We start from the raw sequence: 22,916 nt of genomic DNA on the forward strand, positions 1-22,916 counted from the left end.
TCAAAGAGCCCTCAAGCATCCTTAAATATTGCTCTGGACCCTCCTCAACAAACTTTAATACTCAGTTTTGAGGAGGGAGGGGGTAAATATCATCATAATATTGTCAATCTATGGTCATTCAGCCATTGTTTGTGAACTACTGCTTTGAATCATTCTATTCACTGAGTATCTTCACTCTGAAGATATCCCACGTAAGTGGTGTTACCTATGATTTAAACAGTCACTCCCAAGCAGTGTTCTTTGCAAGGCAGACTTTGATATAATCTCTGAGAAGACAGTGAATAAAAAAAGGACTACAACTAACTGAGTTTTAGACATCACAGAAACATCTTTTGTGAAAGACCAATAAAGGAAAAATATGTACCTGTTCTGCAGAGGCCATGCAGGTGGGAAGCAGAGGGATCACGGGGAACATATACTCTAATGGGTAGATCATGGCCACAAAGGCCATCACAGACATTGAAAGTGCATTATAATCTCGGGACTGCAATACAACCTGCAATCAAAGAAACTCCCATTAGCACTGCAGCAAACATTCACTTCTAATACTCCCCTCAGGTGTATAAAAAGACCACAGATTTTGTGATCTCTGCAGACTCAAATTCGACGTCTGTGAACTGGTAACCCTCCATCAATCTGTCTGAAAACAAGCTTTGGGTGTTTTTTTTGAGGGGGAACAGAACTCTTCAAAACAGGAACTTCAGAAGAAGCTATTTATTCCCCTCATTCTCCACAGACAAAATTCATTCCAGCCAGTGCAGAGAGACAGCTGTTCTACATATCCAGTCTACCCTGGTTTGGAAGAGGGCAGAACTTCCTACATACTCACCAAAGATCACCTCGTCCCTCCTTACCTTGTGCTCCAGAAGGATGCAGGTCAGCACCTGCAGGCAGGCATCCACTCCCAGTAACTCCAAAGGCAGATGTAATGGAAAATCCACCAAAGTGAAGCGGGATGGATCAGGAAGAGCAAAGGTCAAAGCTGGCTGTAACTCATGTGGCAAGACTTCCACATCCACCCGCTTCTGCCCAGCAACGGGCATGGGTGAGCGGAGCAGGCGGTATATCCAAGCCTCGATCTCCCGCAAGTCGTGAAGCAAGGCGCTAGACTTTTCTTCCACCAGGAGGGAGCCTGTGAAAATCCGCCACATTGTATCCCTGGACAGGGAAAACGCCAAGATTAACACTCCAAGAACTTCACCTTACAGCCTTTCCGCAAGGCTCTTCCAGAGAAAGGGCAGATCCGACAAGGACTAGAAGAGTCAACTCATAAGCATTTGATCACACAAAGGAATGGCAGATAGGCATTTAAGCTTCCCAACAAGACTCACAATGTGAGGAAGAATAAATCTCTTTGTGGCAGGAATCAACACAAGTATGCCACTTCAGACTTCATTCACACATTTAAAGGATTCAGTCAGATCCAGATCTCTGAAGAACTCTCATCACCCTCCCACCTGAAATTCAGTGGGCACACAGGATACTCTCCTGTCTCATCCAGAACTGTAGCAGATCGACTGCAGGACTCTGCTTCTAGCAGTCTACAAACCTTTGCTAGAATAGGAATGAAAACCAAGATAATAAAAATATGCCACATCCAAGATGTCCTAGATATTTTGGCATGATAAAATACTTTTCATCATTCTGTCCTAAATTTCCTGGTATCATTCTTAAGAGCTGAATAACCCATGGGAAAATTGGATCTATTCCAGCTAAATCTCTGAAAGTTGTGTGGAAAAAATTTAGGTACCTGAGCAAAATAGCCAGCAAGTTTTCCAGACCCTAAGATGCCAATTGAAGAACTGTAGCTCATAGGCTGGCCAAAAAGCATGTACAGCATTGCTCAGGGCCTTCAGAGCTTCAAAACTCAGAACTGGATCTGAGAAGGGAACCACAGAGTCTTATTCACTTCAGCCCTTTACCCTGTAGCACCTTCCCAAATAACTTCAGTCTGATAAATATCTTGAGCCCTTAGAAAGCTATGGGTTCAAATTGGAGGTTCTATCTTACAGTTCACAACTTTAAAAAAAAAATAAAGGAAAGGAAAAAATATTATGACACTGGAGGCTTCACAAAGAATAATTGAGAAACACTTGGATGGCTCAAAATAAGGGCAGTTTGAGATTAGGCTGAGTACATGATACACCTCTCAGGAACTGTGATGCTTCTCATCCTCCACTCTTCCTTTAGCTACTTGTCATGCACATTAGGCTTCCAAGAGGTAAGCTCCACCTTTTGCCAGCTGTAAGGATTCAGTTTCACCTTTATTCTGCTACCACTTCAAAACAATTCTACTTTTCCATGTCACCACATGGTGATTCAAACCTGCTGCTTTACTCTTCCCAGAGATGTATGCACAATATTCCCACAATATTCCTTCTCTTGCCATCCTCATCCATCACTCAATTATTCTCTTTAAGAATTATGTCCAATAAGAGCAAATTTTTTAAATACCACATGTCATTTAAACACCAAATTGAGGAAAATCATGAAATTCAGTGGGGTATTTTTTCTTCAAGAGTTATCAGGCTAAACCAAGTGACAAAATAACATTCCTTAACACATACTTCCACTGGGGGGAGAAGTTTTGCTCTGACAAAATAATTTATTCTCCATCAGTAGATTCAAGTGATTAATTTGTTAATGCAGGAATCAGTCATACTAGCCCAGAACACTCTCCTAGAAATATTCCAGGGCAGTAGCCCAAGAAGTAGGCCAGGGCTCCATGAGTAGGACACATTTTCCATTTCACACAAAATGTAAAGAGCTTATAAAGATAAAAATTATCGTAATTATAATCCTGTCATATTTTGCTTTTGACAAGTTTAATTTGGAGTGTACCAAGCTACTTAACTCACATTATGTACTATCTCACAGTGCAGTCCCTCAAACTGTTGAGATAATCCTCTGCTTCTCCATAGATTCATTTCATACTTTTTCTATTCAGCTAGTACATTGGACAGGAAAACACCATCCTGGAATGGAGATGTCAGGCACAGCAGCACAGATAAATGGAATACATAAAAACATTGTTCCTCCCATACCCTACAGTGCAACTGCTTTTGTTACATACTCCACACTGTAACAGCAGATAGATTATGTTTACTCTATTGTATTAAATATACACCAAGTTCCTGTCAATTTGCTGTTACCAACAACCATTCCCATGTTTCCTAGACAACTATGTTTTCTACCTCTCCTCCCTCTCTCCTTCAAATACTGTACTTTGACCTATTTCAGCTGATCCTGCTTCTCTAGTCTTTTCTCTCCCACGCTGAAGTTCAGACTGTTTCATAAGCTTGTTAAGCACATTTTCATCATTTCCCTCCTGCCCCAAGTGGAAATTCTCTCTGTTATTTCTTGGCTGCTTCTAATTTCCCAGAGAATCAGTCCTGACATATACTGCCACAGAGCTTAAATGCCAAAGCAACAGTAACAGCAGTCAGCACTCAGCTTCAGTGGTCAGAAGGGTAGTGCCTCCTTAGGGGCATCAAAAATGAAAATTATACCAGATTACAGAATCAGAGAGAGAAGTTTTAAAGAAATTGTTATAAAAAATTCCTTTTCCTACTGTGAACCTGGGTTAAAACAGTGAAAAAGGCCAACCCTTGGTCTCTGGCTGCTTCTGCAACCACATCTGCAGCCACAATTCACCATGTAAATAAACTGCAGCACTGAACACAAACACTAGGAGGAAAAAGCTCTTCCCTCTCAACGTACCTCTGCACCCCACGTGGAATCCCCAACTTCTTGCCCAACAGTCTCTCACTACAGCAGTCCACAAGTCTCTTGAGGGTGTACAGACACTCACGGAAGGTGGAAAAGAAGGGATAATGACTAAGGATGCACAGAGAAGTCAGAGTGCTGTTCCGAGAGCGATGGCTGCCTTTGGCCAGGCGCTTACTGCGCGGGGATCGATTCACGTCAGGGGTAGACTCTGCACTGGGAGCCTGCAGTGAAGAACCACTCTCTGAACTCTCAGTGCCCACTTCCTCTTGGGGTGCTGACACATCCCCAGATTTAGGGATCTTCTGTCCCTCTCGAGCTCGATGTCCCCCCGTGCCTTCTCCCTTCTCCTTGGGTACCCGCTTCTGGAAGGAGCGGTAGAAGTTGACGCAGATTCCATAGCGAGTGACCCCCGTATCCTTGTCTGTGAGGGTGAAGACGAAGGAAGTGTCATCACGGAAGCTCATGCGCTTTTGCCGCACGCTCAGGCATCCTTCTGGCTGGCAGAAGAACACGACGTCGGGTGGGAGAGGAAAGTCTGCGTGGTCTTCCAGAGGGTAACGCCGCAGCAGTTCAGGAGTCTGAGCAACACTATCGCTGCTTGGGTGCCTGCGAAAGAAACAAACAAAAAAACCCAGACATAGTTGACTAATAATAAATATTTCTGGGAACTTCCTATTAATGTGTCAGGAGCCTGTGGACTCAGCTTCATATTTGTTTCCTCTCTTCCGTACTATCCAGGAAAAGTGCAGCTTCTCAGCCACTAGCCACAAAGCTCACTCATCAGCATAAGGCAGAAAGGTTAAGTAAAGAAGTCTAAGTCTCTACAATCATTAACAAGGAGCCTGTTCAAATCTGATTAAGAAAAGGCCTTCCAGGAATACGTTGTTCCCAGGAGAACACTGTATTGTCATGTTGCTCTGACTTTGATTTTCAAAATTAATTTAACTGCACAGGTCTCTGGGCGACACTTTGGTAGGAAACACACTGTCCCTCTCCAAATACACAGTCAGAGGAAATCCTCCTAGATTTCAGCCATTTATGAATAAGGTGCAAAATTAAATGAGATAATCCAGTATCAATTCTTAACTGGGAAAACAAGAATTTACAAGGGAAGAACTCAGATAAACAGTGGAGTGATATGGATCCCATCCTAAAAATATTTTTATTAAAAAGTTCTAGCAACCACACAAACATATGTGTTTGATTTTCAGATTGGAATTTAGAGTGTAATTTATATAAAAACTCTATGGTAACATGCACAGCTATTTACCACTGTGACTCACTAATCTTTGTACCACAAATCACTACAGAAACATGAAGACAGAAAGGCAATACTGTTGTTTCCTAATTTTCCACTAGATTCTTCCAAGATATTATGCTTTTGACTATTTCAAAATACAAATGACACTTGCTTTTTTCATATATGAGATGTGAAAAAAACTCAAACAAGTAGTAATAGAATGCTCATAATTTACAAAAGAAAATCACTGGTGTAAATGGCTCTGCTGACTAATTCTTCCAAACTAATATTTTATTTAAAACAAGGAAAAATGCTTTCATAATAAAACTGGTAAAAAGATTTATACTGCCTGCAGAGTTAGATACTGAAATACTGTATGAAAAAAAAAGAAACACTAGAATGCTTTTGTATGTTAATGGACACAACTAATGCATCATCTGCCAAAAAAGAAATGTCAAATAATGCTGGTACTATCTAGACAGTCTAGACAGTCATTTGGCAGCAAATGGTCCAAAAAATGACATCAACAAAGTACGAGTGCACGTATCACCATTTCACGTCTTTGCTGTAATGTTAGCTACAAGAACAAAATTTTCTCAGACATGGAAGTCTGAGTTTGAACCTAGAAGTTCCAAAAAGCATTGCACTTTGTGCATAGCAGATAACAAGATGTAACAATAAAGGCCGCATGGAGCTCCTAATGGCTTTGTAGGAGAAGCTACTTCAGCCAGCTCCATCTCTCATCATAGGCATTTGCCAAAGTGCCAGATGAGATAGCACCTCTGAGCAGAAACAGTCTAACCAGCATGGGATGGCAAAAAGCAAGAGAACTGTAGGAGTCCAGAAGTGATAGTAGCAAATTTCTAAGTGAGAACATCAGACACCATAAGCTTCACTGGAGGAGGCAGCTAACATTTCTACCTCCTCTTCCTAGTTGGTGACACACATATAGAAAATTTGGTTGTTTTTCTACAGACAGTAAGAAGTATTAAACTATTACAGTGTTCTGTCCGTAAAATGCAATAATAAAAAAACTAGTAGTCAGGATTATGTAATTTCCTCCACTCAGCCTATTTAAACATTGCATTCAAAGTATTCTGAAAAGAAAGCAAGAGGTACAGCAACAGGCTGATGCACATGAACCACTGATATTTAGAAGTGAAACCAAAATAGACTTTGGCATACACCCATTACATAGAATTTGCAGAAAGCATAAACTTTGAATAAGGAAAAAATAACATTTACTGAGCACCTATATGTTTGACAAACAGAACACATCAACCCTTCATTTCATATGTGCTTTAAGTAAATATGCATAACATTTTATCTATTAATAAGAATTTAAAACCAGAAAGCATTCATGTCATTCCTATGAGGATAAATAAGTATTAGAGGGAGAAACAGCCAAGTAAAGCAAGTTCCAGATTTTTTTCTAAACTGAGTTTACAGACTACATTTCAAAAGCTAGATAAGTAGCATTATTCTACTACTAGTACATTACTAGTAATAAAAGTAGTAGAAAACTTGTCTTGTACTTGCATTTAGCTTTCAGTGTTTCCAATTTGTGAATCCCTCTGTCCTGATGCCAGAAGAAGCAAAGTTCAGATACACAGACTACCAGAGAGTGATAGATAAATTAGCTTTTTTTAGTCACCGTTTTCAGATCCTTGAAAAGAAGTCTGAAGACCACACATTTAAAAACTTTGACTGCACTAGTATCTTTCAAGAAGTGCCCTGGCTCAAGCATGTGCTTCCCTCAGGGGAACACTCTGCACACACTTCAGACAGCGTTTCCTGAGCATCAGGCAAGGCCTCATCAGTGGATGCAAGGCTATTTATCCCCCCTCTACTGCCCAAGCAAAAGCTCTGCTGGACTGTTTCACTTTACCTGGCTCCAATGATCACAAGATAGTCAAGTAGCCGAGAGCAGGTTTTCTTTTTCTGCACCATTGTCCTGGATGCCCCTCTCTATGTCATCTCAAGGAATTTCTGCTCATTGATGCAGTGGTCAGTTATCCCATCAGCCGTGAGGAACAGAATCTGCTTGGAACTGTCTGCCAAGTCCAATCTACAACCAAGAAAAGTAAGAGTGTCAAAAGCACAACCAGGAATATACAATACATAAAAGCAACTTAATGGCCTTAATTATATTCCCAAAAATCCTCAACGTTCTGTGCAGTCATGGTCATCCACACATCTCTATCTTCGTGAGTATAAAAACACAGCCATACGCTCACAAGAGCAGAGAGATGAAAAACACACAAAAAAGTACAAGAGTATCAAGAATTAATGGTTGGAGTCGAACATCTTAGAGGTCTTTTCCAGCGTAAATGAGTCTATGATTCTGTTCTAAGGGAGAACACTGACAAACAAAGCTGCCTATCAATGGCAAAGAGCTACTCATTAAATGGTTTGTGTGTTGCTTAGGCAAATCCATAAGATTCCGAGAGTGCTTGGGAAGGGAGCTTCAACTGGCAAGACTGAAGAGAAAAAACAAACCACAACCTGAACTTCAAATGTGGGATAAACAAAACAACTAAAGAAAGGGTAACACCAGAAATCCAATTTTATAAAATGCATCCCACCATCCCAAAACTGCAAATGGCTGTCAGCAGCAATGATCTCCACAATTCCCGAAGACTGTGATCTCTAACACTTTTTCTGTGAACATACAGAACTGCTGTTCTACAGAACTGCAGTTTGCAATAACAAAAGTGCACCTTGTAAATCACACTGGGTTTTTCACTTACTTCATTCAGTTCCATTTCTCTTGTTTAATTTCACTTCTTACTCTTGATACCCATGCCCCCTGCAGCTGATTTCTCTGAATACTTTATGATAGGAAGATCCTTTTGGCAAAATGAGATTTTACTGCAGCATTACTACTTGCCAATAATTATGCTTAATAGATATCCAGAAAATAATTCTTTCCAATCCCACCATTCATAGTTCATAGAATTCATGAAAGAACAGGGAGAAAAATAAAGTTTTAAAAAGTAATACAGTTACACATTACATTATTCCCAACAGTATTTGAAACCAACCTGAAAACAGAAACTTTCTGAAACAGAAGGGCCTCAGAAACTCTAAAAATCAGAGATGCTCAGAGTATTCAAGAAGTTTACTGAGCATTCCAATGAAAATTTCAGTAATAGTTATTTTATATTAAAAAAATTGAATTGATTGCTTTCTGGGGCATATTCAGAATAAGGTTTCCATTTCAGTTCATGTTTACATCCTAAGGCCATCATAGAATTATTATTACTGTACTAAAATCTTTCCGTATTGCAGCATAAATGTTTAGATTTTACTTGTATAAAAGTATAACATCTTTACAAACAACCTGTAAATCTCAGCAAAATCAGGTAATTTTCTTGATGTTTCCCTCATTACTTCATAAGCACTGTAATTCTCAGCATCTCAGAGTCAAATTCAAAGTCCAGAAATATATCTGATTTTTTCCCAGTCTTTCACATTGCAAGAACAGAGCAGGGAAATTTTACTCATTAGCCCTCCAAATGACAGTAAGAACACAAAAACATTACAACAGCAAGAATAAAAAAAGCACGTATGCAACTTATATAAAAGGAAAATCATACTTGTAAGTACTAATTAAGGAATAATAAACTGAAAGAAACTTTAACTCTCACATGTAAACAATACCACATTTTGTGAAACTTCTGTGGCATGTTTTTAGTAGATCCTCAACTATCAATTATCAACCATCTTCTCTGAGCAGCAGTACTGCTGTAAATTATCTTCTCTGAACAACAGAGAAAATACAGACGTAGGAAGCAAAGTTTTTGTTTCTGCATTTTAATGACATTATTGAAAACATTGTAGAATCTGTCCTGGAAAAGCTCTTTACCCTTGATAGTCTGCAAATATCTTGGCAGAGAAAAACTCAAGAGGAACAAGACGAAGTTGGGATATCAAGTGGTCCTTTTTGTCTCCAGGCACTTTATCTGTTTTTTTTTTAAACTACTTTATCTGTTTTCTTTCCAAATGGCTTTACTCTGAACTCTTTAAGGAATGAACTGCTCAGTCACAGACAGGGACATAGCAATAAGTCATCACAATGAAACCTAGAAGTATGGCTTTAAGGAATTTCTGCTACTTAGTGATAAGCAAAGATGTTTTTCCTCAAAAACAGAGGCTACCCAACCCATCAGTGAAGGTGGAGAAAATACACTGCATTTGTTTATGACTGCAACTCCTTACACATATTCCCCACAGCTCTGCAAAGGAGTTAGCAAGGTACACACTATGAAGGTCTCAGAAACCGTGAAACTTCAAGAATATCCGAGCAGACAAGTACAAGGAACATATGCAGGGCTTACAATGTCCCTGGAATAGCTGAAGCTACATCTCACTGACATCAGACACTGAAGTTTCTGTCAGTTTTTTAAAAAAAAAGATCTGAGCACTTTCTGTGATTTCTGCTTTCTATTGCAACACAAATACAAGGGAGACCAGACTGATGCAGAAGTGCCAGGGCTTCCAGAGCCACCTTCATGGATTTACTATACTTAACAACACAACAGTTACAGTGAGACATAAGAGGACAAAGGCTTTTTTGGGGAAGATGATTTGTTGTTGGACTGGAGCAAGGGTAGAAGAATAAGAACAAAGTGTAGGTTTTTTGCCTTCCTCTATTCAATCTCTGGCTTCTTCAGAGATCTAGTAATGGCTGATGACAGCATTTTGAAGAGTATTGCATCAGCATTTGTTGGAACTCATCTTCCTATTCCGGCTTGGAATCGGACACCACAGTTGATGATCTGTATAAAGCAACACCAGCAGGCATCCCAGTCCTGCCTCCCCCCCATATCTGCCAAGAGCTTGCTTTCAGGCCAGTGTCATTCCCTTCTCTGTGTTGGCAACAGAGTTTGTGCAGCTAGAGGGAACAGCTACAGGCTGTGGAATTGATATGGACTAAACCTAACGCCTTCTCTTCTTCTCCCTCAGCACTTTTGTTTTTACAAGTTTGGGTTGTTTTTTTAACTTTGTTCATCAAGTGGCCCCACAAATGCTTGTGCAGGCACCAAGAAAAGGTAGCAGAAAATTAAAAGAATCTGGAAGACTTGACTGAACACAATGTGATCACAGAACTACACACAGCACCTCTACAGCCAATACAGAGGTAGCTTCTTTTTAAAGATTTCCCATCATCCTTCCAACACCTCCTAGATTTTAGAGACTAAGTAGATTAGGACAGAAATAGATCAAACAACCAAGAGATACTTCAATTTTTCCTCTTTCACGCTGGAATTTGGACCTGAACCAAGGGATTAGCTTGACTCTGAGATGGTGCAGGTTTTGACATTGATATGTCAAAATCTCTTCTCTCTCTCAAACTGCTTTAACTTTAGATTGCTTTCTCTGTAAAACATATTGGAACCAGCCCTTTGAAGGCTGAATCCTCAAGCAGCACCTGATGAGAAATTTTCTGTAACTTCAGCTCTAGAAAAGGAGAAAAACAGAGAAGTGAAGGCCCACCACAGAAACATACTGCACCAACAGATCACGTCTCAGACAACACCAAAATTGAAATAGGCACTTATATGGATGGTGAACGGGTTGGTGAGAGCTAACACTACCCACACACTGTAGCAGCTGTCAGCAATACTCACTAATAAAAGTTGGCACCATACCTAAGCATAAAGAGAGAAGGCAAGAACCAGCACAAAACCACAGCTTACCAGTAACTCAAGACATGAAAAAAGTGTTCAAAACAACTAACAGTTCTATTACTGGCATTACTCTGCATTTCAAAATTCCCCAAACACCCACATTTTAGGTTGTAGCACAACTTCTTAGAGAACAATCTGCATGGTATTCTGCAATTTAAACTCCTCCCAGAAATAAAAGTCTATGTAAACAAGCACACACACTCGTGAAAAGCACCACAGCACGTGATGGATAGGGCAGCATGAAAGAACCTCAACAGATTTTTTTATCTGTTTAGAGTCATCTGTGACAGAGCCATGCCCTGCATTAGTCCCAAGAGACATGAATTGTGCAGTACCCCTATTTCATCTATCCCCTGGAGTCCTCAATCTTTGTTAAGAGTCTTCTCATTTGAGACACAGGCCTAGAGGAACAAAGCAATTTAGTCAAAGTATGACTTCAATACAGCAAACTGTTAATACAACTTGTGTCACTGTCCGGGGTCTGGCTGAGATGGAGGTCATTTTCCCCACAGCAGCCCTCCCAGTGATGTGCTGTGTACTGGTAACTGGAAGGATGCTGGTAACACATCAGTTCTGGCTACTGCTGAGCAGTTTTGGCACAGCATCAAGGCTGCCTCTGCAACATCTTCCCCCAGCAGTGCTGGAGAGTATGCAAAGTCTTGGGAGGGGACATAGCCAGGAATGCTGACCCAAACTGACCCAAGGATATCCCATATGGCATCTGCTCAGGATAAAACCTAAGAGAGAGGAGGAGAAAGGCAGAGAACCCATTATTTAAAACATTTGTAATCTGGAGCAACCGCTAAGCCTACTGAAGCTCTACTTCCCAGGAAATGGCTGGACAGCACTTGCTTCTGGGAAATAAGTAAAATTTCTTGGGCTCCTTTGTTTCCATGAATGCAATCTCTGCTTTATTAAACTGCCTTTACTTTGAGCCACAAGGTTTTTTCCATCTCATTTTCTTCATCCTGTCCTGCTGAGGAGGAGTGTGATAGAGAGGCTCAGTGGACAAAGTGGCATCCAGCCAAGGTCAACCCACCACACTCACCTGTGGTTGTTTCCCTCACACAGAGGCTTCCAGCTTGGCTGGGCCAGGCTTACACTGAACTGCATGATGCCCAGCAGGTAATTACATCATTGCTTGAAAAAATGGTATGAAGTCAACACATTAATTTACAACAGGAATGTACTAAGCCCTGCTTTCCTTAGGACTCTTCCATGCTTTCAGAAGGTACCAGAAAGGCTTCTCCTTCCATTATCTCCAGCTTTTACCTGGTAAAAGTTCTAGTTCGCAGTTCACTAGTCCATGGATACCTTTAGAATATAAATCAGCATCATACAATTCAATTTGCACACTGTCTGAATAAAGAGCATACATGGGACATTAATTTGTAAAACAAAAAAGAGAAAATTGTGAAAGAGACAGAACAAATTACAGGACAGAAGCCACATAAATTACGGGTCACTGAAATTTCACCTTGTGAAAGACCAAATTGCCAGTCACACCCAGAAGGAACTAAATTTTTAGTTGTGTTGGAACATCCTGAATTTCTATTTACTCCCAGCCAAGACAGTCTGTACTGAGTTCAGGTCTAATAGCCACTATGCCTGACCTTAGTGCGTTGTTTTCTGTGAATTCAAGAATCACCAATCGAACTAAACTGAAAGCTGGAGCAAGCCAAAATAGGGCCAGGAGTTTCAATGCCCACTGGGTTGATTTATGCTTCCTTTTCTCACATCACACACCTTGACTTATCTGCTAAGCTATGAGAAATAGGTGTGAGCACCTCAGGACCAGCCAACCTCACCTGTATGGGCAGGAACGCCATTCAACTCACTGCTGAACTGGAAACAACATGGTTTGAAGCACAATATGAACTCTTCATGGTAGCTTTGACCTGTCATTAGACATTTTAATAATCTTTATGGAATCTTTACCACTGAAATTTTGGTTACTTCTTCCAAGTGTGCTTCAAATGATCCCAGACATTATCTCTGGTATAACACATGTATTTTTGCTTGTACTGAGCTTTTAAAGAAGCAGACAGGCAGCCCTCTTTTCACATGAGCCATTTTTCATTTCCTCTGCTTAACAACCATATAAAACACTGTTAACAGTTTTATACTTTAAAATATGCAATATTCTAGGAGGCTCATTATTGCTATTATCCAGATACTACAGTGTTTCTGCTAACACAAGAAACACAGGCAACAGCAGAGATGAGAACACCTCCCCTTCTCCAGAACTTGAAAGAACATGGAACAATTTCTAAAATCCAACCTGGATGGACTTGCTATACTGGTGTAGCTGCTCTGTGTGTTACCATGCACCCTGGCAAGGCAGCAGTCCATGCCAACACTGTGACTCCTAAGAAGATACTTGCACTTTGGAGAAAAAAAAAAAAAAAGTGGGTATTTTCTAAGAATTGCAAGCATACCTAAACAATGACAGATTTATCTAGTATGGCTAATCTATAACATAGGTGTGGTTCTGCAAAATGCCTAGGGGATAGTTCCAAGCATAAGAAATCGCCCAGTAACTGCAGGCAAATTCTAAAAGCATCCACCCTGGAGCACATGCATCACTTCAGTCAATAAGAGTTGCTTACAGGTAAAACATCAGATGCACCCCAACTATTTCCACTTTTCATCTATCAATAAATCTTGAGGGAAAGGACAGAACAAGCCAGATTAAAGAAAATTAAAGAATTAATGAGGAAAACAGGTTTTGGCAATACAGGAAGACTTCTTTTGGAGGCCGTCTCAATAAATATAATAATTTAAAGATTTCTTCCTTTTCAACTAAACAATGTTACCTCTTTGCCTTGTAAAACAGTACTGACACAGACAATCATCTTTTGCCTCCACATTAGTTTTCAAGATCACATTGGAAGTAGCATGGGCAGGGTTGCTGACAGATAGACTGAAAATGACCAGAATTAGTCCACAAACAGAAGTATCATGCCACACAAATGGGAGATTTTTTGCAGCATCACGGAGTGAAGCTGGACTGATTCAGGTTCCCGGTTGCTATAGTGACAGATTTCCCAGTCCTTGCCATATGTCAGCCCTTCAATGTTGCTTCCTCTCTCCTCCCTGCTTCAGCCAAAAGCTTGGCTAAAGCTGCCTGCTGTACATGCGGGATCATGCAGTCACCACACATGCACATGCTGTGAATACAGACCCACAGGTAATCTGATTCAGATCAATCACCATAGCAACCCAATCTTTTAGTCCCTAGATTTTAGCCTGTCAGGTATATTTATAGAGCAGCTGCAGCGCTCCACCCCCTCTGCTCCACCACCAAAGCTCCCAGCACTGCCCACACTACCAACAAGCTTCACCCAGACACAAGGACTGCCTGGAGTCAGCACTGAAACAGAGCCCTCCTGGCACCTGCAGGCCCCAGGCCAGATGACAGCGCAGTACCTGCAGCACGCTGAACGCCTCCCAGTCTGTGAGCTTTCCATAGCCACGGGTACTACAAATATCAGGAGTCATTCTTGCCCACGGAAAGCTGAGTACCAGCCACAGGTGACGAAATCCACTTATCCAGGTACCCACAGGACGCTTCCACAGACGTGCAGTGCAGGCACAAAAAGAACGTGCGGAGTGTGCTAATACAAACACGCAATCTTAATGGGAATTTGCAGGCAGCAGCAGAGCAGCGGTTCCAGCAGCACCTGCCCCACAGAGCCACAGCTCCAACCCCAGTAGGCACATGAAAGACATGAAGAAAATTCAAGACCAGGGCTTGAATGAACAACAAGAGATAAGCGTGTGAGGAAGAACGGTATGCAAATACTGTTATCCATTTTATTGCATTACACGCTCGGGGAAAACCATCAACAATAAACTAATGCAGGAAAAGCACACCCTTTTATAGTGCTCCACTTCCTAATAGGAAGGAGATGACAGATTTTAGCCTCAGCCACAGGACATTTCACACGCTTCAATTTAGGTTAAAGACCTTACTCTCCTCCCCTCCTTTACTGTGTGAAACATCTCTCTCGTGATCCTTCCTGGGCAGGATCATCGTGCAGGGCATCAATCACTATAGAGTCATAGAACAAATTCTGGCATAAAAACCCTCTGCCAATCTGGCCAGTTCTCCGGCTCTACACTTGAATTTAAATTCATCTCTTATTCAAAAATAATCTCCAGAGATTTGCATGAGAGAACAGTAACACAAGGCCAACTCTTTTGAAGTCTGTCCCTTTTTGCCCCTCCTTGTGAAACATCACCATCACAAAATATGAGAGCCTTCCCATTTTCTCTACCTCATCAGCTTTTCACTGATCACCAAATCTGCTCTCATACATTATACAAGGAGAGGGGGTGGGAGTAAGGAAGGGCAAACCAAAACCCACACAATGCCCCCAAGCCAAATTAGCCTCACACTGCCTGCAACCATTAAAGCATTACATTCTTTTCCAAGCCAGAACTGCTTCTGGCTTGAGCTGAGAAACGTTGGTGCTGCTTCTGAGTGCAGCCTGGACCCCAGCACCCAAAAGACGCTTCCATTCCCAGCCCTCTGCCCGGCTCCCATTTGAGCAGTAGGCCACAGTTCCCATAATGCAGGCACCAGAAGGCTTTTTCCAAAAGCCAAATGGTGTAAATGTACAGCCATAAAAAAATTAACAAGAAAACAACGAAGCATGTGACATTTGAGAGAACTGCTGGATGCAGCTGCAACTGCTAAATTATTCAGTGCTTTCCCTTACCACAGGCGCCTCCCCCAGCCATACTGAACAGCTCTGGGCCAGGAGACATCACTCATGGCATCACCACCACCAGCTACAGGCACATTCAACTCTTTCCTGGAAATTGGTCACACAGACAAAGGGGATACCAACAATAAATTACAGCCATTTGTAAGACAGAGGAGGGGGAATGGTCACAACCAGTGTGGAAACACTGAAACATTGTTCAGGATAATGTGAACCAGAAAATAAAGTACTTTAAGTAATCCTGTCACTTGGCTGCTGTTGGCACCTCAGAACTCAGAGCCCCACATCTGTTTATCCTTGTGTATTAGAAACACTCAGCCTACCTCCCCACGTGTACCACCTGCTTGTTATTCCTTCCCTCTACACACCTTCCCCTTCTCTTCAACACTGTGGGAGATGAGAAATTCCTACCCTCAAACCGATCCTACTGTTAATTTTGGTGATAAATCATAGTACCAGCTGGTCAGAAATGAAAGGAAATAAAAGAGACAAGCCCATTTTCCCTCTACAAGAGCTCAGGGGTGTGAGAAGCGTGGTTTGGCAGACTCACCCACACGTAAACATTGGGGGAAGCAAGCTCCGAGTGAAGAAGGGACAGGAACCGCCTCAAGCGACTGCTGGAGCCAGCAAATGACAGAGCAAGGGCTCTCAAGAGGACCTTCTGGACACTGGCAGTGGCAGCCACCACGGCAAAGGAAGGGAGGGAAAACACCACCCTGCTGGGCATGTATGTCTGAAGACAACTAACACGAGAGAAGGGAGGAACCAGGTGGCCTGGAGGACAGAAGCAGCGTGCCCAGCTCGTGGCTCCAGCAGAGCAGTTTAACTGCTTATCAAGAGGAAACAGACACGGCAGCAGAGCGGCTCAGTGTTTGTGGCTGCATGAAATTATGGTGGATACTGGTTTCAATTTGCAATTATCTGTATCACAAAAAGCACTCCTCTCCTCCCACTAGCTGATGATGAAACAGGCAGAGGCACAACTCCTCATCTCTTGTCACAAGGGCTTTTCCAGAGCAAGGACGAGATACCCAGGCAAGCAGAGATCCAGGGAAGCTGGTGTCAAAGCTACAGGCAAGAAGGCAATCAAAAGTTTTACACTGACATCGGGAAATTCAGTTAGACTATAATGGGAAGCAGAACACAACCAGGGCACTGATCTTGCAGATGTGACAAAGTAACAGGATATGAAATAAAAGGCTGCTCTGCTCAAGAGATAACACACAGTTCCTGGAGGTCATCAGATAACAAATTTGACAGTAATCTATCTTTGTCTCTTGTATAAAAAAGCGAATGTTAATTCCCTGATTCTCACAACTGCTTGGGACTAGTTACAAACAAAAAGGTGATATCTGACAAACATTACTGGATACATCAAAGGCAACATGATGACCAGCTGTGTTTTGCGAATGTTGCTGCTTTGAAATAATGAAAGCTGTAGAAGAAACAGAAAACCATAAAACCTTGCTCCTTGCTGTTACACTGATGCATTATTTCTCACAGCAACCCACAAGAGTCTCTCTTTTGACTGCAGTGTCTGGGATCACAGCATGAGAACTGCCTCAGCTTAGGTAATTTAGGCATAAGCAAGCAGAACTTCTAATTTTTAAATTCCTGCAAGGGTCCTGCTAGTAGCAGCGATCTGAAGTGAACACAACCTCTCACAATTCAGTGGTTTCTGGGAGTTGTGTAAAGATATTTCAGAGCTCCTGGCAGTAAGTACATGGGTCAGTTCTTCAGTCTGCTTGATTTGGGGTTTCAGCTGGTTATTCTAGTTCCAAGACAGAAACCAGGAGCGTGTTTGTCAATAATTGACAGTCATTTCCATGTGGTTTTGACAGGTTTAAGGAGATCCAGTGACAGAGAATCTAACTGCTCTAAAATTATTTTCTAGCTCAAACAACAGAGCAAAGACCAGCTGAATTATACATGTTCAGCCACAGAGTGAGCAGTAGGTCCATGTAAGTTTGTCATAGCTCTCAAGGTAGAGAAGGAAAAGCAGCAAAGCATTCTGTCTTCAAAAGAAATATCACAATTATTCCACAGATTATACCACTAAAATACATTCCTTTCTAATTGATGTCTCATGATGCTCCTTTTTATTTCACTTTGCTTCTTATTAGGTCACTGACAATGCTTTTACTTCACGAAAATTCCTATCTTGAGATAGAAGAAAGCTCTTTCAACTGGGGACATGATATTAATCTTGCACATCAAGCACTTTCATTCTTTTTTTCTAAATCCTTTCCTCACTGCTGCAAATCCCTAATAAGAAGCTGTATCTGTATTTTCTACCAGTGTACTGAAAAACTACATCAACTGCCTGGAAATTTAATGCAGTGTATCTTAAATGCAAGCACAACAGGGCAAAAGGACATTTCAGGAATTCATCTGGGTTGTAGCATATGCATTGCCTGTCTCCAATTCCTTCCTAATGGAAAGTAAGTGAACCATTCACCTCTGTACTAAGTTTTAACATAAAAGTATCAATTACCATCTTGTGAATATGATGGCCATCATAAATCCAGTTTTAAAATGACAGCATGAAATGACAGGGTATGACACTCTATTTTACACCATTTGTTATCCCCTCTCCCATACTAAATCACTACCAATTTTCCCCCACAAAAAGAAAGACATTCCTCTAGAAAATGTATCTGGAAAGGAGTATCAGAGAAAATCTATTAGCTGGAATGCTGTAAATTAAAAACTTTGAAGAAATTTATTCTCTTAGAATTTAGCAGTACTTCTGACTTTCTAATTTAGTACTCAACATTTTCATAAATATTTGGTTTTTCAACTGGCTCGCCACAGAAGATATTAAACAGACCAGACTGTACAACACTACAGAGGTATGCCTAGTATATCCTGTCTGTACAGAACCTGAGTATTTGATATGGCTTGAGGTGAGAGGGGAAAAGCTATAAATTATGAGCCTCTATGAGCCCGAGGCAGATAAAATGAAAGCCAACACTAATTTAATTCAGGAAAATGATATAAACAAGTATTTTAGTAAGGCCTGAAATGTACTGATGATTCTACCATTTCTACTCAACCATCAGTCCTGATGCTGTAATACCTAAAAAAGCTACTTTGGCTAGGTGAGCTAGGATTACTATTAAATATCTTGGGAACTTTTACTCCTCTGGCCCCCAAATCCTTCTAAAACTGACAGAAGTTGGACTCAGTACTCTCAGGCACATGGTGTGGCTTTTGGGGATGGTCCTGTGAAGGGCCAAGAGTTGGATTCAATGATTCTTGCGGGCCCCTAACAACTCAGCACATTCTGTGATTCATTACATGCACACCCTGTCTGCTTTCAAAAGAGTTACAGAATGGTACCATGGTTGAAGAAGAGGTTTGACCTCTAGTATATATACATATATATATATATATATGTTTTCCCATGAAAACTTTAAACCAGTAGACTTTTTTTTTTGCCAGCTTACAGCCTTTGGTTCACCACCATTCACAGCATTGGCATATAACGTAAATCCTAGAACTGTGTCTTGGCCATGTTATGCATTTTGTGTAGACAACATTCTTTCAGTGAGGATACTGTCTTCCTTTTTTCCCCATCCAGTAAAATTAGAATTGTTTTAAAAGCAGTAACTTTGTGGAAAACAATGCAGAAGGACTCTGAAGCTTACAGCTTGAAACCTGTTCATTTGGTAAGAACGCAGGAGTCCAGACCTGTGATACAACTGCAGCACCACTGGACAGGCAGGTACAAGGTCTTTTAGTGAGGACAAGGCTGTATTACTCTCCAAATAAAAACATTCTAGAGATTTGCTGATGATTTTGCATTTTGTTAAACACACGGTAAGATACTTAACGAGTGCGCATTTAATTACAGTGCCTATTAAATTGTGTTCAAAAACCGTGCATTTTCTAACAATACAATAGTAAGGCAAAAATAGTATTTTATAGCTGGAATGATCTATCAGTTCAGTGTTACATAACATGCTGTGAGGGGATGGCCAGATTAGATCCAGTAAAAACTGCATTTTAGCTATGTTGGATGTGAAGTGCTCTCTTGCATGTGTCAGGATTGCAGCTTCTCATTAGTGCTGAAAACAGCAAGTACTTCTTGTGCCCAATCCAAAACAGTTCCCTAGGTCCAAGCAGTATAAAGTCCAAAAATAGAGACACTTCCCAAATAACCTATATTTGGATGACTTTGGTTTGATTATGTGACCCTCAGGACACCACAATAAATCTTCCCTCCCCTTGCTTGTGTCTACAAGTAGCATCCTTTTTGCAGATAAGCGATGGTGCAAGGAGCACAGCAAGGACACTTGAAGCACTCCAACAGAAATGCTGACCCAGAGTCACACTGGATGTGGAGAAAATGGCTGGCTTGTCTAGGGAGAGCACAACACAATGCCAGATCACAGTCCTACCCCATCTCCATGGGGCTGCATTTATATTTATAATGTGTACTATTTTGCTTATGACTCTAAACAGTATACGGAGGAGTTCAGGGGGGAAAGGGAATCAAATGGGATGGGAAACAAATCAGTTTCTTTCCAAGCTTATCATTTCTCGAAACACTTCTTTATCGTGACTCCACACAGTGACACACACCAAGCTTTCTTCCCCTCCTCCACCTGACGATAAAAGCGAGCCACACAACAAGGTGGTGACACCCATTTCTGAGGGGAAAACGCTCTTGATTTATAGTCGACTTCATAAGAAATTGGCCGGTATAAAGTGGATTTCCTATTCTATTGTCTTGCGGAGTAACAGGATCTGCTGTTTACAAACCAAGGAGTAAAAGCATCTTTCCAGTCACATTACCGCAGCAACCCCTTCACATGGCTGCACACCTCACCCTTTCCAAGGTGTTCTGTCCGCCCTGAGCCGCCCTTCTCCCTTCCCTCCCTATCCTGCCCGCTCCCACCCGGCAGGGAGCGAGGAAAAGCCGCCGGGCTGCCCGGGACCGAGGGCGGCCCCGCGCCCGCATCCCCGGCCCCTGCCGCCGGCAGAGCCCCCTCCCCGGCCGGCCACGCCGCTGCTCCCAAAGCCGGCCAGTCCCGGCTGGACCCCGCGGGGGCCGCTGCCGCTCCCGTGCGGGGACGGCTCCCACAGCGCCGGCTGAGCCCCGCGGCCACAGCGGGACATCGCGGCCCCGCCCGCCGCCGGCGCCCCGGGACGATGGAGCCGAACCCGGCCGGCCCCGCTCCTGAGGCGGCGGGCCACGATCTCTGCCCGCCGCCGGCCGTGACCTTGCGGAAGGGCTCGCCGCTCCCGAGCATCACCGCAGCGCCCGGCCGGGCGGCTGCGGCTGCGGCAGCGCTCGGGGGGGCCCCGCCGCCAGCTGTCCGGGCGCGGGTCACCGCGGGCAGCGCCGCCGGCCGCGCTCCGCGCTCCCCAGCCCGACCCACAGGTAGGGTCGGTGGGGCAGGCTCCTCTTTTGACATGTGCACGCATCCGGCCGCCTGCGGCACCGGCACCGGGCCCGCCCGGTCGGGCCGCCCCGCTCACCTGCTGCACCGCCGCCGCCGCCGCCGCTCTGCGCCGCCCGCCCAGTTCCGCATCGAGCGGCGGCGGCGGCGCGGGGGGGCGCGGGGGCGGGCGGAGCGAACCACTCGCAGCCGGGGCGGGGGGAGCCGCGCCGCCAGCCGCCAGCAGGGGGCGCTGCAGCCCGGGAGGGGCAGGCGGGATGGGGGCGGGATGGGGGCGGGATGGGGGCGGGATGGGGGCGGGATGGGGGCGGGATGGGGGCGGGATGGGGGCGGGATGCGGGCGGGATGCGGGCGGGATGCGGGCGGGATGCGGGCGGGATGCGGGCGGGATGGGGGCGGGATGTCAGGGAGCATGGAGGGAAACAGCTCTCCGGAGCAGGCTGCGTCGAGAGAAGCGGGAGCACTTCAGCCGCTGGAAGCGTCGACAAGCAGCAGCGGAAGCCTCACGGCAAAGCCCGGCTCCACTCGGACGAGGAAACGCTGCCTTGCACAGGCACAGTGCCGTGTACTTTCACTCTCTGTATTGAGCTGCATACTTGCTGATGTGCTAGTAGATTCGTAAGATTACAAGAGAATTTGGTTATTAAAAGCTTGAGACACAGCTTTTTTAAATTCCTTCCAAGCTCCTAAAAATCGGTATGCTGCACAAACAAATCCATTTATTAACAAAACCAAATATGAATCCAAAATGCCACCAAAAAATCATAAGTAGCCCACAATTTTTATACACATGGAGTGCAAAATTGAAAAACACTATTTGATATTTCTCATTTGTATTTTGCCCACTGTAGAGGAATTGGGTTTTCAGAAATACCTCTTCAGAAATACCTTTCCTCCCTCCCCATAGACCTGAATGCATCATGAGCCAATACAGCTGTTGAATAAGGGAACAATCAACCATGAACATCTCCCAGGACTCTTAATTCAAACACCCCAAGATTCCTCCAGAGGCCAAATCAGCAAAATTAATTTGAAATAGATCAACCAGAGAGACTTAGAGCAGCAGGACTGAACCTCAGGCCTAGATAGCATTTTGTAAACGTAGAAGTACAAAGGGTGACCAATCTCATGGACCATTCTTCCACCACACCTGCTTACTTGAGCTCCATGGGCTAACCTGGGAAGCTTCTAAAAGAAAAGAAAAATGGCTCTGTACTGATTTGCATTTTCACACGAAGTGAGAATGTGAAGCTGTGAACAAGGAGATTGACTACATGATAATGAAAAGGGATGCAGAAGGCAGAGTGTGCTGGTTTGGGCTGATAGAGCTCATTTTATTCACAGTGACTGGTACAGGGCTGTGTTTTGGATTTGTGCTGAGCACAGGGTTGATAATACAGAGATGTTTTTGTTATTGCTGAGTAGATCTCACCCAGAGCCAAGGCCTCTTTTGCTTTCCATGATGCCACACTGCTGAGGAAGCTGGGGGTACACAGGAGGCTGGAATACACAGCCAGGACAACTGAGCAAAGGGATATTCTAGACTACATGGCATCACACTCAGCACATAAAATGCAGGGAAGAAGGAAAAGTGGGATGGTTTGGAGCAATGGAGGTTGCCAAGTAACAATTACACATTAAGACCCCACTCTCCTGGAGATGGCTGAACACTTGCTTGTCCATAGGAAACGGTGAATTAAGTCCTTGCTTTGCTTGTATGTGTGGGTTTTGCTCTCCCTATTAAATGGTCTTTATCTCAATCCATGAGTTTTCTGGCTTTTACCTGTCTGATTGTCTCCCCAGTCCTGCTGCTGAGGAGTGAGCTAGTGATTGTGTGGGGCTTGGTAGCTGTCTGGGTTGAACCACAGCCCAGAGGCAAGGAAGTCACTGTTCTCACCACTGCCATCCACAGCAATGTTACAGGTTGTACCTTGAGAATCCCTCAAATTCACATGCAGTTTTTCTCTTCAAATTGAGATGCAGCCCAAAGAATATGAAAATGGAAGTTAAGCTGCAGCTCTTCTGTTGACAGCAGGGCCCAGCCACCGTCTAATCCACCCAGCATTGATGAGCTCTTGAGATCTGCTCATTATTCCCCCTCCCATACTCTGCTCCA

At 43.3% G+C, this 22,916-nt stretch overlaps 1 protein-coding gene across 50 annotated transcripts in view; it reads right to left on the reverse strand.

Annotated features, from left to right (window-relative positions):
* MADD (MAP kinase activating death domain) overlaps positions 1–20,962 on the reverse strand; it is a 68,835-nt gene extending 47,873 nt beyond the window's left edge. For 41 of the 50 annotated variants that reach the window (XM_086893957.1, XM_086893947.1, XM_086893954.1 and 38 more), the window contains exons 1-5: positions 20,880–20,951; positions 6,858–7,037; positions 3,721–4,335; positions 855–1,158; positions 365–496 (exon numbers count right to left, since the gene is read on the reverse strand). In XM_086893957.1, the coding sequence (XP_086750083.1) occupies positions 365–496; positions 855–1,158; positions 3,721–4,335; positions 6,858–6,919 (1,113 nt within the window). In that variant the 5' untranslated portion in view covers positions 6,920–7,037; positions 20,880–20,951. Of the gene's footprint in view, positions 1–364; positions 497–854; positions 1,159–3,720; positions 4,336–6,857; positions 7,038–20,879 lie in introns of all 50 variants that reach the window. The other 9 variants (XM_086893952.1, XM_086893943.1, XM_086893918.1 and 6 more) reach the window with 2 other exon arrangements.
* Between the last annotated feature and the right edge of the window lie 1,954 nt (positions 20,963–22,916).

The sequence above is a fragment of the Cyanistes caeruleus genome, chromosome 6 (assembly GCF_971803275.1).
Source record: "Cyanistes caeruleus chromosome 6, bCyaCae1.hap1.1, whole genome shotgun sequence".
Taxonomy (NCBI): Eukaryota; Metazoa; Chordata; class Aves; order Passeriformes; family Paridae; genus Cyanistes; species Cyanistes caeruleus.